The sequence below is a fragment of the Indicator indicator genome, chromosome 1 (assembly GCF_027791375.1).
Source record: "Indicator indicator isolate 239-I01 chromosome 1, UM_Iind_1.1, whole genome shotgun sequence".
In the NCBI taxonomy this organism is placed as follows: Eukaryota; Metazoa; Chordata; class Aves; order Piciformes; family Indicatoridae; genus Indicator; species Indicator indicator.
The window spans coordinates 66,946,397-66,962,683 of NC_072010.1; the positions used below are offsets into that span (position 1 = coordinate 66,946,397).

Sequence of the window (16,287 nt, forward strand, 5' to 3'; positions counted from 1 at the left end):
CTGTAAGCATTGACAGAGAGGAAACAACTGAATTTTAATTTCTTCAATCTGCAGAGAATAACACTAACCATATAGATTAGCAGGCTGACAACAATACGTGAAAGAAACCGTAAACACTTTAAAATGCTTTAAAGATTGGTTATTCCAGTTACTCTGTTAGATCAAATTTTTAAATCTCCATCAAAAGAGCCACCACAGGTTTGTCAAATCCTGTTTCCAAGCAACTTGCAGTTAGTCACTTCTCATTATACTTCTGATCATCATCTTCAACAATTACGAGATGAATATACTGTCACAGCATAAAATAGGACAGTCACTCAGAGCTACTGAGGGCTTCTTTCTTAGAAGACCCTAAAAAGCTGAAATAACACACAGAAATAAAAACCTGTAGTTCAGTGCTACAACACCAATAGATTGCTATTCTACATTAAGATGTCTCTTTTTGCAACCATGGAATGTTTAAAGATTCAGCATTTCCACTGTCTCAGCGAAGTCCCGACCAGCTGTGCAGATACGAAGCCCACCCAGAGGGCCGTGAGGTATTCTCTTCCTCACCTGAAAGAGAAAAAAACCCATATTTTATTATGTTAGACACTGCATAATTTGGCTACAAGACCTTGTTTCTTTCCCTGCCTCTGCCCTTTTTCAAATGCTGTCTCTGTAAACTTGTTGAGAAGATAACATTTAATACGCACCCTTGGGCTGCCACAGGTACATGAATGGATTTTATTGCCAAATTCACTTTACTTTGGGTACTTAAGGACATTTTAAAGAGGCCATTTATCACTTTTCTTCAGGAAAGTCCAACCTGTGTTCATCACAGTGCCAGAACACTAAAATGTTATGGAGTTGATTTACATCTCATCTTTTCAAACGCAAAGCCTATCAGGGAATGCAGCATTATACCACCACCCTTATTCAGGTGCTTTTCTCCATGAGTTAAGTGCTACACACATGGTATTTACTCCTTATATTAATTTTTAAACGCAGTATAGGTCAGTTGCTAGTGAAGTATAAGAAGTGTCTTAGTTTAGAGCAAGACAGATTGCTCTCTTACCTATTCCAAAAGGGGCAAAAAAATCCCCCAAAACCACTCACACAAAGAATTGGATATGATTGGAAAGTTTAAATGGGAATGCTATTCATAACTACATAAAACAAAATACACAAAAATCCATAGTCTGGGTTTAACACAGAACCCCATTAAGCCAAAGCTTCACACAAAACCTCCCTTTAAATCAGGCCAACAAACCCAAACCTTCATACCCCCTCCCTGTCGAGCCTCTCTACCCTCCATAACCACACCATTGTGTTGCAGCAAAAATTCAGCTTGGCAGCTCCGGGCCCCAGTTAGAGTGCTCCAGGCCTAGCCGGCAGCATCGCCAAGGCCGACACCAGGCCTCCCCTCCCATAGATAACAACCTGCGAGTCCTTTTTGGACTTGAGGATTGCTGAGGTCTTTTCCAACCTGGCTGATTCTGCGATTCCTTCCCAGAAGGACAGAGAAAGAGAAAAGGGAAGAAAACTGATTCTGCAGCTGGTTCTATAGGGATGCAGGACTTATGGGAAGGAAATACACCTCCTGGTCCACCTCCTGGGCCTCTCTAGACTTGGAAGTCTTTGTGGTTCTTAAAGACACCTAGCCTCTAAACCATCACAAGAAGATATACTGACAATACCTTAAGAAGAGCTTTTAAGAGGACAAACTTTCACAGTATTTGAAGTAGAGCCATTTATTATTATATATATATATATATTAGCATTATACAGTCAGCTCTTGGGCTAACTTCTTGCAGAGGCTTAACTCTTTTTCTTTCCTTCCCTGGATGCTTTATTTCTTAAACAAAAAGCATATTTTCTTCAAAGAAATTTTTAAAGTTCATTTATTGAAACTAGTGTTAGATCTGTAGGTCCTCTGCCTTGAGAGGACCACTTTAATTATCTTTTCAGAACATCTGCCAAGAAAGTAATTTATATTAGCCTGTATTATTATGTCAGTTTGACAGAAATCTTTTCACTCTGCTTAAAACATTAACATACTGAATTTTTACAGCTTACTACTGTCTTCATAATCATGTGAGTTTAAAAAGAAATTACATTTTGTTGTAATTTTATTTATCTTTGTGGACATTTGTCCTGTTTTCTGAAAACTAAGTAGTAACTTCCCAACAGAGCAAGGTGGTTTTATTGCTAGCTCACTGGCGTTACGCTACTATGTTTTCCTTCAAAAGTCTGCATAAAAGAAAGCACAGAACTTCAGCTGCCTTTGCTTCCACTCTTCCTTTTTTTGCAACAATGGTTGAACACCACCTACCTTGGGCAATTGCAACTAGCTTCCCCTTCTCTTCAGGGCTGAGCTGCAACATTGTGTCTATTACTGGGAGCAGCCTTTCTTTCTCACTTCCCGATTTTAGAAATATAAACTGCAATAGAACGTTCTTCAAGTATTCTAGATTAGCCACAGACTTTTCTCTCTCTTGATTCCTTTCCAATCTTCTTATTTCATTCTTAAGAAGCTGCAGATGAGGAAAAAATTACACAATATTGTTTGCTTTACATAATGACCAATAGAACAAAGGTCTTTTGAAAAGATAAAAAGTTAATTGTGCAGCTTGCTTCAAAAACGAAGGCGTGCAAAGCAACATATTCTGGACAGAAATTCAGAGGAAATTGAGCATGTGATAATGTTGTCCAGGAGTAACATTCCATTGATCAAAAAACCAACTTTTTTGATTAAATCAATGCAGTAGTTACAATGATTATATGGCATTAACTATTCGATCTCAGTGATAAAGAGTTGAACTGTAAAATAAGCAATGTGGATCAAATATTTAACAATATTATAACTGATTAAGAAACATTTTATAAAAGAATGCTCAGTATGTCTAGAGAAGATGTGAATTTCAAAAATATGTTCAGAATACTCAGGGAAGTACAATCAAACCAAACCAACTCTGTTAGCACATGTGTCTCTAAACGCACATCTTCTTTTAAATTAAGACATGTAAGAGGGGCTAGAGGAAGAGAAACCAGACACTGCTTCCCTTGGGATTTACTGCTTTTATCTGAGTGAAAATAAAGGCACTTCACTAAACATCCAAACTTTAAGAGATTTGTTTGGTTTGGGGGTGTGTGGTTTGTGGGTTTTTTGAGGGTTTGGTGGGGAGTTTTTTTGGTAGCAATTTTTACTTTTCCCCCACCCCAGCTAGAAACAGTATGGAAGGAAAAGAAAAACAACCAAAACTGAAGTTAAATCTGGTATCACTTAATTAGTCCTGTGAAATAAAAGCCTTTCCAAAATGAAGGTTTGCATCATGAAAATTTTATAGAATGGGATTTTCTGAAACATGTTTGCTGTTGAACATCTGGTCTAAGAAGAAGACCAGAGAAATGAGACCTGTCTCCACATTCCCTGCATATCTGCTAACCTTTATTTGTTCCATTAGGATGGCATTGGTTGCTTCTGATTCACGAAGTAATTCATTCAAGTGATCAGCACTCTTCGCTGTTGTGTTTAGTTTCTGAATGAGTTCATCCTTTGTAATTTCTGCTTGCCATTGAGGTGGTTCTGCAATTAATTGGGAAAGAAAACTCAGAGAAGGAGAAAGCACCTGCATCTGCTTTACACTAACCTGACATTAGGATTTGATTAATGTAATTTCTTAGAAACAAAATCCATGCGAAGTCAGACTGCAAAATTACCAGGCATCATCGCTACTGCATGCTTGTTTTGTGATCTGTTTTTGTGTATCTAAGTCTATTAGGACATTGGCAAATCCAATGTTCCAAGTATGTCAGGATAAATGGTTTTAATTTACCTCGTTTCCTACCCATAGTTGGACATTTTGAACAATTCTACACATAATGTTCGGTAGAGTTTTAAAACATGATTAGATGCTACCACATATTTTTTCTACTTTTTTGAGGGCTTGTAGAGCATTATTCTTCATGCTGGCTTTCCTTTTCCTAGAAAAAAAAAGGCCTATAAATAAGTATCTTTTCTAATAAGCCACACTAAGATGAACAGACACTTTTATCCTTTTATAAATAAGACTTAAACCAGCACTTGTCTGACATATAAACTAGTCTAGAATACAAGAAGTTCTGTAACTATGACTTGCTCATCCATTCTTTTCCCTTTAGAAAGTCACAAATATGACATCTTTAAATCACTAGAACCTTTGGCAACGTTTTATTGTTAGTCCTTACTCAAGGACAAAATTCCTACAGAAATTGACAGTGTAAACTCAGTGGTACTTAAGCAGACTTGTGTCCTGAACCGAAACACATGAAAACACAATGTCCTCAGGTATTTTGAAGGCACAAACTTCTGCAACTTACAGAGGCAAGTGCTTCGAAAAGTTGCATTCTACCTACCCAGTTTTTCTTCTGGGGAGTTCAGAAGTTGTTCCAAGGATGGTACATAGGTGCTGGCTGAAGAGACAGACTCTGTGTCTGTTGTTTCCATACCTTCTCCCTCTTCCCTAGCTACAGTGTGCACATCAAGGACAGGAAGGTCAGTGTTCCGCCGTTCTCTTAAGTTCTTTGTTGCTGGATTTGAAACAGCTGGACCTGAAAGATATTAACTAATGTCTGTCATCAGAATGAAATTGGTAGGGCTACTTCGTAGGTGTGATTTTCAGATTGAAGAGTAATATATAGAAAGCGGAGGAAAGCTGAGGAAAAAGGGAGAAAGCCAGATACACACAACTTCTATAGTAGAAAATATAGACTTTCACCTCCAAATGACCATTCCTATCAAAGTCTGTTTCTAAATCCAAACTTGACAGTCTCTGAAATAAAAATTGCCATTGAAATCTTAATGCAACTCTCCCTGAAGATGTAGCTATGATGAGCATCAACTGTTTTTAATGCACAATAGAATTAGATTTTCTTTTAACCAGTCCTGTAGGAGGTGTACATTGTTCTAATACCCATGTGGACCACGCTGCTGCTTCAGTAACATATGGAAAAAGTAACTTCTTAAACTCTTACTGCTGTTGGACAAATGTCCAACAACATCCTAATTAGTAAGTTCAGATATAAAACCAGCACTTCAGCTTGAACACAGTAAGATCTTAAATTAGAAGAGGGATCAAATAGCAAGTATACCAATTACAAACATTGTTAGGACAGCTTTCAGTACACTTTTCCTTAGCTTTACCCCTCCTAGTGTAGACAGGTGGCCAGTATGCTACAAAATCTGAGACAAACTGATAGGAAAAACAACAAATATTTACAGAGTAATTTCCCTCCCTCTGCATGACAAGGCAGATACTACAGAAGAGGTAACAGTGGTGCAGATTCTAGAACAGAATGGAATACTTCAAGCTGAAAGAGATTTACAACACTCATCTAGTCCAACTGCCTGATCACTTCAGGGCTGGCCAGAAAGTCAAAGCACGCTGCTAAGAGCATTGTCCAAATGCCTCTTAAACACCGACAGGCTTGGGGCATTGAGGACCTCATTAGGAAGCCTGCTCCAGGGTGTGACCACCCTCTTGGTAAAGAATTGCTTCCTAATGCCTAGTCTGAAACTCCCTTGGTACATCTTTGAGCCATTACAATGTGTCCTAACACTGGATCCCAGGGAGAACAGATTGGCACCTCCTTCTCCACTTCCCCATCTCAGGAAAATGTAAGAGAAAAACGAGGTCGCACCTCAGCCTCCTTTTCTCCAAACTAGACATGCACAAAGTCTTTAGCCACCTGTCACAGGAGATTCCTTCCACCAGCGTTGTTGCCTACCTCTGGATGCATTCAAGCACTTTCAAGATTCTGAAGGTGCAGTAACAACAAACATTCCTTATTTGCTATCAGTGGATTGGTACAACATGCTCCAGAAAAGATTTCTGGTGTATTACAGAAGCACACACTATAACCACGTATTAGATTCAGACTCAGGTATGCAAAAATTTTATCAAACCCAAGAAAACCTGACACTAGGACTGAAAGTTACCTCTAGTGCTTGGTTCACTCTTGAGTTGGAAGAGCTGAGCTTCTACTCTAGACAGTTGCTGCTGAAGTGTCTCTACTGTCTTCCTGTGCTCTTCTTGCAGGTTCCTGACTTGATCTCTGAAATTGTTCCGGAGAGCTTCATTCTGGGCTGTCAGCTGACTCAAAGTCTGGGCATGCTCTGTTTTCATGACCATGTTCTCAGACTGTATTGTGCAGAGCCTGCAAACAGCAAATACACAAACTGTAAGAGATGGACAACAAGACACTGTTGTTTATACTTTTCAAAATTTGTTATTTCAAATAGTTTTTAATTTTCATGGGTATGATTACCTAAGAACAACCATGCAATTTTTTTCCACTTAAATTCTTCTTTCTACAGGGAAAATCTAAGACTGAAAAACTTGTACCTACCACATGAATTCAGTCTATATAAACCCTTGATTTTTATTTCAGAACCCAAAATTCAGACGTTTTTGAGAAAAAAATTAAAGTACTGGAGACAATGCCATCCAAACATTCTTAAATTCTAAAACTGCAACATGAGTGTTTATAGTGTCATACATGGCATGTCACTTACCTTATACTCCCTCAAACAGTTATTTACCAAACACACAGGACTTTAAAAAACATGCTTGGAAGAAGCCAAGTTTAATGTTTTCTAAGCTTCAACTTCCAGCACAAAAGAGAGCAGAAGAATGGAGTTGTTAGCAAGAAAATTACCAGTAATGCATCAATTGTACTTGGTTTGGAGATAGTCCAGAAGCACACCAAAATTGTCACAAGCAGTGAAACAAGTGCATGTATGGAAAGTTTAAGCATAGGACTTGCCCTTATAATTGCACACACTTAGATGTAACCAGAGTAGCAAAGAGCTAGACCCTCTCTGGGTATGAAGGGAACCAACTGAGATATGGGCTGTTTCCAGAAAAATGCAAGACACAATTTCATTGATTACAATGAATCATCATGTGGCTATTGGTAACAGACCAAACAGTATGAAGACAGTGACAGCAAGTAAATGGTTCCTAACACGAAGCTGCAATTTCTAATGATTATTTCATGTGAATGTCTTGGTACCCTAAACAGAAGAAAAGGAAAGATCATTTTTTAATAGCTCAAGTATTAGGTACTTGTGATTTTTAAAGAAGTGACACATATTAAACAGATCCTTTAATTCTGAAAGAAATGGCAAATTAAGATTGTGTCAAGCACAGACTTAAACCCCAGTACTTTCTGTAAGGAAGGCCCTTGGTGGATATTTTGTCAGTGAAATCACTTGCACAGGATTTAACTACCCTATTTTTTTAATAGAAAACATCCATAAAATTTAGTTAAGCAGTTGAACACTTACACAGCATTGAGCATTGGATGTAAAAACAGTCAAAAGTGCTTGAAAATGCTAATTTCAGAATCTGACAGATAAGAGGTAGAAAGCTTGCAGAAGTCTCACATTCCCTATCAGCTACATTTTCATTGCTGAAACTTGTGAAGGCTTATAAAAACCAGCAAAACACTCCTTTTGCAAATTCCTTTACGTTTCTCAACAATAATGCCCTTTCTTTGGGGAGTAAAGTTATAGGCTATTATGCACCCAATCCCTGAAGTTCACACAAAATAAAATATCTAACATTTATTCATCATCAGACCATACTTTTCACGGAGTTCAGCCTCTTTTGCAACAGTCTCTTGCAGCATCTTATTGTGTCTTTCCAGCAAGGTGTCATGTTCAGACTGTAGCGCTTGGAGCTCAGATGCATTCATCTGTGAATCATGCTGAGCATCTTGCAGCTTAACTTTAAGCTGATCTATCATCATTTCCAACTGTTCTCTACAAGGGGGACAAAAAAGAAACAAGCAACATACAATCATTATTTCAGAACCTATATGACATCCACAACGTATGGGACAGCTGATCCAACACAGCACCATGACCAAAATAATCCTAGAATGTGACTGCAGAAGAAGCAACTTAGAGAAGTTCTGATCCCGTTGCAGTATAGCTACAAAGAGGTTTATTTGATCCCATCTGAACTGCTGGGAATGTAACTATTGTGATAACCAGTCACACTTTTTATCACTTTCTACTTCAACCTGGTTTGGAGGAAGAAGACAAGGAGGTAATATGTGGGATGCAGATGGAAGAAAATTTCTTCTTCAAAGTGGTGCAGGGGTTTTTTGTTTATTTAGTAAACACACATCAGTTCAATGAGACTGAATCTAGGAGAGAAATGATTGGAGATTATTTTATTTATCAGACTAGAGAGCAGTATCAGTTAACAAAACCAGATAAAGTCTGTTGGTCAGAAATATATCAAAATCAGATACAGTAGAAAGAAAAAAATCGTAAGTCACACACATTCTTGTTTTATGCTTTCTGTATTGTAGACATCTTCATTATATCATGAACTGTATATCTCATTAATCCTTGAAGATGATACTTTTAAACCATTTATTTGAAACCTATTTGTCATCTCTTTATTGCTTGATCACTTGCCCACTTGGTTTCCCAGGTGACCCTCTTTCACCAAAACCTAATGTCAGAACTTGTTAAAATTCTGCAAAAAGGAGAGACAAAGAAATGCAACTATCGCTGTTTCCTTGCTTCAAAGAAAAGATGAGGCAGCAGATGTACTTAAAACCCAAAACAACCGTAGAACTGGTCCTCTAACAAAGCACAAGTCTCCCTCTGGTGGACTTTCAGCCGCAATTGCATGCAGTTTTAAGATATTCTTAAGAAATGGACATCTGACTGATAAACACCAAGGACAGCTATCAGTAACTTACAAAAATAACCTACAGAAACTGATCTACTTCTGCAGTGTGTTCAGACATTTTCTGAAGTAAAAATTAATTTACCTGGCATACAACTATATTTAAACGACTTTCAGGGAACTTTTGTCAGTGTTAACTTTTTTCCAATTCTTTACTCAAGTAACAGCTGATGAGACAACAGCATTTCATAAATTTGCTGGAACTGATGACTTAACTGACAGCCAGAGCTTTACCACACTAAGCCATTCCTTCCTGAGAAAGTTTGAAGTGAACTCAGACAGACTGCTCTTTTCTTCTTAGCTGGAAAAGGCCCTCTGCTATAAATACTTCATGTCAAGAGAACACAATGTGTCAAGTCTACACAGAATAATGCTGGCTAATTTCTGCTCTTAAGAATCACACAAATCTTCCTAACATCTGACAGCTCCCTCTGACTGCACAACAGGCAATTTACACAAAAACAAATGTTAAAATCAAGAAATCAAGGAATTAGATACTGACATAGCACCATCATGGTACAAATTGATGAACTTTATTCTGCTCCAATAGGCAGCCACAGTTAGGTAACAGATCAGATAAAGTTTATGGAAATAAAGAGGTCTCTGTGTGTGTGTTTGTTAGAAAAAAAAAAAAACAACAATAGAACAACAAAGTAACTACAAAGGCAAATAGTCTCCCTTTTGATATTTTCCATATTGAAGCAAAGAGTTAAATAGTGGAACTCCCTTGTAGGTCAGCAGTTAGCAAAGGCAAGCTTAATAACTTGAGTATCAGTATTTCTCTGTATGCTTATAAAATTTCAGTTTTACCTTTCTTGTTTGGCTCCCTCAGATTCTGTCTGAGAAGCAGATTTATTCTTTTGCTGTTTTAGAACATTATGAACACGGACTTTGTAGCTCTCAAATTCAGATGTAACAGATGCTTGTTCAGCCTATCACAGAGAAAACAAATCCTTAGTAAGTTATACTATTAATTACTTCTTCCTTATTTCTCTAAAATTAAATGCATCTTGCACTGAAACAAACAAACAAAGAATTAACCACTGCATTTTTTTTTCTTTTAAATAGATAATAGTGACTACCATAACAGATCACGTTTCTTTGGATTTGAATTGAGTATCATAGAATGTGAAACTTAACGCAGAGACACTGATTTTCAACATACCAGTATTAAAAAAAAGGAAATACATTAACACTGATTCACAAGCAAGTGGTTCTATTCCTTAAATGAAGATAAAGGTGAAGGAAAATAAAGGGATAATTCTGTTTTCCTCTCTATCCTACCCATGTGAGAAAAATCTAATGTGCCTTAATGTCATGCACAATTTTGAAGTTAAGTCTGTCTTGTAATAGCACACAGCACAAGACACAATGTTCTAGTTGATTGTAAGGGCAGTTTCATCTATCTTATCTTCTAAATTCAGCTGACAGGCAAGTTTCTGTGGACATACAGTAAATTACCTCACAACACAGTAGCAATTACATCCTTCATATACTCATGTTGGAATATTCCTTTAAGAAAACACAGAGGCAGGTTTTCACTCTTGGATCTTAGGAAAACCTCATGGATTCATTAGTCATCCTTGTGATGACTAAAATGCTCTCATTTCCAAGAGAATTTTGGAAAGTTTCTCTTCAGCTGAACTGGTGAGTGAACTTAGCCATTGTGTCACCTTTTCTGGAGTCCCTAAGATTTGTGGGCATTTTCTTCAAATTAATCATTTTCTTTTCTTCCTGTAAGGCTATGTGAGGTAGAATATTCCAAAGTTCTCAGACATGCAGTCTTAAACATCAGCATGACTTGTGCCTTCTACTAGCTTCTACAAGCTGTGTTGGTGTCCATCTTTATGTTTCCTTCCAGAAAAATTCTTTTGTTAATATTATTGTAGTAATATCTATTTTCTTAAGCACCTAAAGAAGGCTAATCTTCCAACAGCTTCAAAAACACACCAGCGCGGAAAATCTACACCCTTAATGGTTTCACAACATCAAGGAGCAAGCCACCATGGAAAGGTACCAGTTAGGAAGAAAGGATCTGTAAAACTGTTATCAACCAGTACAACTCAAGCAAGTCTCCTGTAGCAGCAACCATTTGTCCATTTCAGTTCATCTTTTTTAAAATGCAGAAGTTTGAGAGGCTGCAGGCTGCACACCTATCATATGAAAGGAGCCAGCGTGGTGCAGTAATGTCTGTAAAGACAGTTTGAACATAACAATTCTACTGTATCCTGAACCTGTCTGTCTTCAACGTGTACACTAGATTCCACCAACACCTAACAGTGGACAAAAGCCTCACCAATAGAGTTAGTTTCACATCTAGGTCAGCTGCCATACTGCAGCTATCAAAAGGTGTTTGCAAAACATCTTTCACAAGCTTTTTTTTTTTTAACAGAATATCTCTGCTAACTGGTTTTATATAGAACAAATAAATATTCCTTTCTTGGGTTTTCATCTCTTTTCTTTAAAAACTTCTCTTTTCTTTGCAGCGTATACATGCTGGTCATTTTAAATAAACTCTTGACTGCCAAATACCATCACAAGGTTTTCCATACTGGAAATTTAAGAGAACAGTCTGGATGTTCCAGGACGGAGTCGGGCTTGTCCTCTATACCACTACTCAGATACATTAAGTACTGATGTAATTTCCAATTCTTGACAGACAAAAAGAGAGGAGTGAAATATCTGCAAAATATTTCTTCAGAAGCAGACAAGAGAGTGTAGTAAATCTCCCTTCTAAAGTCTCTAACAGTTATTACTTCTTCCACTAGATTACCTGGGCTGCTCTGCACTCTTCTTGCAAGGTTGCAATTTTTTGCTGGTAAGCACTCAATGTACGCTGGTGTTGCTCTGAAGACGTTCGCAGGTGTTCCTGAACTTTATGCTTTTCTGATGTTAGTACAGACACTTGTATCTGAAAAAGTCAGTAGAAAACTTCACTATGACATGTTTTTTCGTTCCCCCTCCAAAGGGATGTGCAACAAAGAACACAGCATTCTACTACATTAATTCCTGTACAGATCTAGTGAATATAAAATTAGAATCCAATTAAAACAGAATAGTAATAAAAAATAGGCAAGGGTTTACATGTAATTAAAAAAAGATGTTGTTTAAAGACAGAATTGAAGATAAAAATATAATAGTGGTGTGGCAGCATTTATAAAGCCAACCTCTCTCCCTTCTCTTCCCTCTTACCTTTCATTACATTCAATTCCTATTCTGCCCAACCAAATTTATACAGATGGACAACACCTAAGATTTTTGCTGACAATATTACATTCTTTTGCTTCTAAACTGAAACAACTTCCATTTTTAAAGAAACTATTTTAAAACATATCCTAGTTACAAGCTTCAAACAACACAGTCTTCTCTTTTGGTAGAAAGGAAAGAGGAACAAGAAAGGTTAAACCTGTTTAAAGAATATCATATGGGAAATAAGTATTTGGGGAAAACAGCAAACAGACAAAACTTATTTAGAAAAATGAACGAGTAACAGTATTAAAATGACACCTTTTCATTCTTCTGCCTACTACAAATTACTACTGAAATAATAAACCTTATACTAAGATATAAATGAAGTTTCTTGCCTTATAGGCTTCCACTTGCTGTTGACTGGCTTCCAGTTCCCCTTTTAATGATGCCTGCAACATTAGATGGTCATTTTCCTGCATGGTAAAGTTATCTGGTTATTAAAATAAACCAAACCTCAGCAAATTAAGAGCTAGCAGCTCATATTTTAAAAGTTAGTTTAAAAATTGAATACATAGTCATTAACATCTGGACTTACAGCTTGTTTTGAGTCAGCCAGTTCTTTTTTGGTCTTCACCAGAAGTTGTTTTATCTTGGCATTTCTTTCCTCATCCTGTTGCATACTCGACTGAAGTGACTCTAACACAGAAAACAGCAATTACATGAAAAAGAAACTTCCCCTCCTTAAAAACACTGGAAATGTATTTAAGCAAATTCTGAGATTTCTTAAGCACTGCAAACAAGTAGCTTACAGTAAGTTCACAGTATTATTATTTCCAAGTATCACAAAGATCTTCAAATAAATGAAATTGTTTTAAGACTTGCACTTCAGGATTTTAAACCACATGCTAACTAGTAAAGTTTTGTGAGTGTAGTATATCAGAATGACAACTCCTGTCAGTCACTGACTTTCGGAACTTAACCAGGTAGGAACTGCAATTTGTCAGGCAGGCAATCTGGCTTTAATTTGCTCAATACTAGATCAAATGACTGATAACCTAGTAAAGTTTTCTTTACTGAAAAGTAATTTTGATTATGTAGCTGTTTAGTATTCCCTGCAAAGTCTGATCAACTCAAGAGGTTGTTTCTGAATTGTGGTACCATTACTAACTATACCACAGGTATAGTTTACTTACTTATTTCTTCCTGTAGAGTCTCTTGCTTTTGTTTCTGAATTCCTGTCTCTTGCTCAAGATCTTCTATTCTGCTGTCTTTATCAGTAATCTTCTGATTAAGTTCTTTCACTAGCCTCTCATAATCAGCTATTTCCATATCCATAAGTGTACTCTTCTGAGCATCCTGTAAGTGACATATAATAAAATCACAGCTTACAATCTGCCTTGACTGCTAAGAAATTAGTGTTTTTCAAAAATTACATTAGAAAACTATACTGCCCATCTAACAAAAAACTTTAAAACTATAGAATCATAGAATAGAATCATATAATCAACCAGGATGGAAGAAACCTCCAAGATCATCCAGTCCAACCTATCACCCAGCCCTATCCAATCCACTAGACCATGGCACTAAGTGCCTCATCCAGTCTTTTCTTGAACATCTCTGGGAATAGCACCTACACCACCCCCCTAGGCAGCCCATTCCAATGGCAAATCACTCTCTCTGTGAAGAACTTCCTCCTAACATCCAGCCTATACCTCCCCTGGCACAACTTGAGACTATTCATACCTACAAGCGACACCCATCTATCAGGTTTCCATATCCTCAGTAAATAATCTGTTTTCAAACAAGAACCAGAAGCTTTGGAAAACAGGTTGCTACTTTTAAGTTTTACCAGTGGGTATTTGCAGATAATTAGTTTCTGTCATCTTCATGTCCTTACAAGGGCAGCTTCTGAATAGCGCACCGTGCTAGTACTCCAGACATCTGAGTTCTATTACTGTTTCTACTCAGGACAGGTCACATAACCAAAGCTAAAACAAAACAAACCAAACAAAACCCCAAAACAAAACAACCACAAACAAAACCAACAACAACAAACCCCAAAAAGGCAACAAATCACCAAAGTACACATCAGCTCTCCAAACACAAAAACAGGGGTCAAAGCCCTCAAGTTTTCCTTTTTGCAAGCCCCGGCCTTTAAAATCCTCAGACTAGAAAGAGGGATTCAACATGGCAAGATGGACCCAACTCTTTGATAGTCCATTAAGCACTAACATGAACCATAACTCTACCTTTCTTGCCAGATCTAGTTCTTGCATAGTTTTCTGCAGATGTTTCTTTTCTTTCTGAAGCTGCACCTGAAGTTCCTCTACTTCTCGGAGAGCACCACTGTGTTCCTGAAATTTAAATACTTCTCAGTTATGCAGTGCAATTTCAAAACACATGTCAGCATTTATGTACACTTACACAAACACTTAGGTTGAACAAAAATAACTGATTCCTCTTTTAGAAAAAAAAAAAGTGAAATAAATAAACCCAGAAAATTTTTAAGTGCTTTTCCCATTCTGTAACAATCCTCAATCTATTCTAAGTGACAGCCATGCACAATTCTTTCAATGAAGAGACAAGGCCTTCAAAAAAGACTGAATCAAGTAACAAGAAAAGTATGGACTTTGCTCTATAAAAACATAGTTTACAAAGATCTAACAGAAGTCACATCCAGTGGAAGTAATGTTTCAGCCCATTCACCATCTCTACAGAGCATTACCTTTGCTTTCTGCTCTTTCAGAAGCCTTTCAGCTTCTAGATCTTTGTCAGCCTTTGCCTTTGCTCTTTGTATCTCCAGTAGCTGAGTTTCCAGCAGCTTAGCATTACATTGCAGTGTTTCAACACGAGCCAGGAGGTCTTCATTAGCAGAGTGTAACTGATCATGCTGAAATGATCACAGTGGAAAGATAAAAATGTAAGCTAAATTTTTATGAGACTTTGAGAGAGAAGATGTTGTCTATGTTTAAAAAACAAACGCTGATTGCTATCCAACTTCCTTACAAACAGCATTCCTACAAATGAGTCTGGTCCATGATTTAAACCAGAATAAGAAATAGGCTAAATTAAAATCACTAGTACAATTTGATTGTTTTGTTCAGAGTTCATTTTCCCAGTTTTCTTGTAAGATGGCTAGAGTTGTAAGAAATAAGAAAAAAAAAATTCCCAATGTTTATGCTTTCTGTAAGAATCACCTTCCTCCCACAATGACATACAACATTTGAGTACTACCACTTCAACTACAGCTGATGTATTTATAAATAAAACATTCACACTATGAATTCCTAAAGACTTAACTGCAGCACCACTAAGTCTTCAATGAGATTGTATTGGTACATAGTAAGAACACCTGTATCTGGGCTATTTTTGCTATGATTTTAACAGATCAGACATCTTCAGTGTTCTATCTTGGTCATCATTATGCTGGTTAAGAATAAAGTGAAAAACGCCAACAACAACCCAAACTGTTTTTATTTACAAAATACCTCATAACAAACTTGAAAAAAATCAACACCTGCATAATCAGCAGAATATATGCTGCGGCTGTAAGGAAACGGTGGGCTAGATGGATCTGCAGTGTAATTATGAATCGGGCCTGGGTATTTAACTCCTAAATCCCAAACAAATTGCAACTAGCTCTGCAAAAAATATTATATCACAGCTTCTTAAGTACCATCTTAGACTCTTCTGAATATCACAGTATATTAGAGGTTGGAAGGGACCTCAAGAGATCATCAGGTCCAACCCCCCTGCCAAAGCAGGATCACTTAGGGTAGTCTGCACAGGAATGAATCCAGGTAGGTTTTGAAAGTCTCCAGAGAAAGAGACTCCACAACCTCCCTGGGCGGCCTGTTCCAGTGCTCCGTCACCCTCACTGTAGAGAAGTTTCTCCTCATGTTGAGGTGAAATCTTCTATCAAGTTTGAACCTGTTGTTCCTTGTCTTGTTACTGTGCACCACCAAAAAGAGCCTGGCCTCATCCGCTCGACACCTACCCCTCAGATATTTATACACATTGATGAGATCCCCTCTCAGTCTTCTCTTCTCAAGACTAAACATCCCCAGGTCTCTCAGTCTCTCTTCATAGGGAAGATGCTCAAGTCCCCTAATCATCCTCATGGCTCGCTGTTGGATTCTCTCCAGCAGTTCTCTGTCTTTCTTGAACTAGGGAGCCCAAAACTCAAAGCAGTATTCCAGGTGTGGTCTCACCACGGCAGAGCAGAGAGGTAGAAGAACTTCCCTAAACCTGCTGGACACACCCTTCTTGATGCACCCCAGGATACCATTTGGCTTTCTTGGCCACAAGGGCACATTGTTGTTCCATGGAAAACTTGCTGTCCACCAGCACTCTAAGGTCTTTTTCTGTG

At 37.6% G+C, this 16,287-nt stretch overlaps 1 protein-coding gene across 1 annotated transcript in view; it reads right to left on the reverse strand.

Annotated features, from left to right (window-relative positions):
• Positions 1–444: 444 nt before the first annotated feature.
• The window catches only part of GCC2 (GRIP and coiled-coil domain containing 2), a 28,853-nt gene continuing 13,010 nt past the window's right edge, over positions 445–16,287 (reverse strand). Inside the window, 13 exon segments of the mRNA XM_054381819.1 lie at positions 445–555; positions 2,315–2,516; positions 3,429–3,568; positions 4,378–4,572; positions 5,960–6,177; positions 7,610–7,786; positions 9,540–9,661; positions 11,503–11,640; positions 12,314–12,391; positions 12,514–12,614; positions 13,112–13,274; positions 14,168–14,272; positions 14,644–14,808. Of these exon segments, the coding sequence (XP_054237794.1) occupies positions 485–555; positions 2,315–2,516; positions 3,429–3,568; positions 4,378–4,572; positions 5,960–6,177; positions 7,610–7,786; positions 9,540–9,661; positions 11,503–11,640; positions 12,314–12,391; positions 12,514–12,614; positions 13,112–13,274; positions 14,168–14,272; positions 14,644–14,808 (1,875 nt within the window). The 3' untranslated portion in view covers positions 445–484.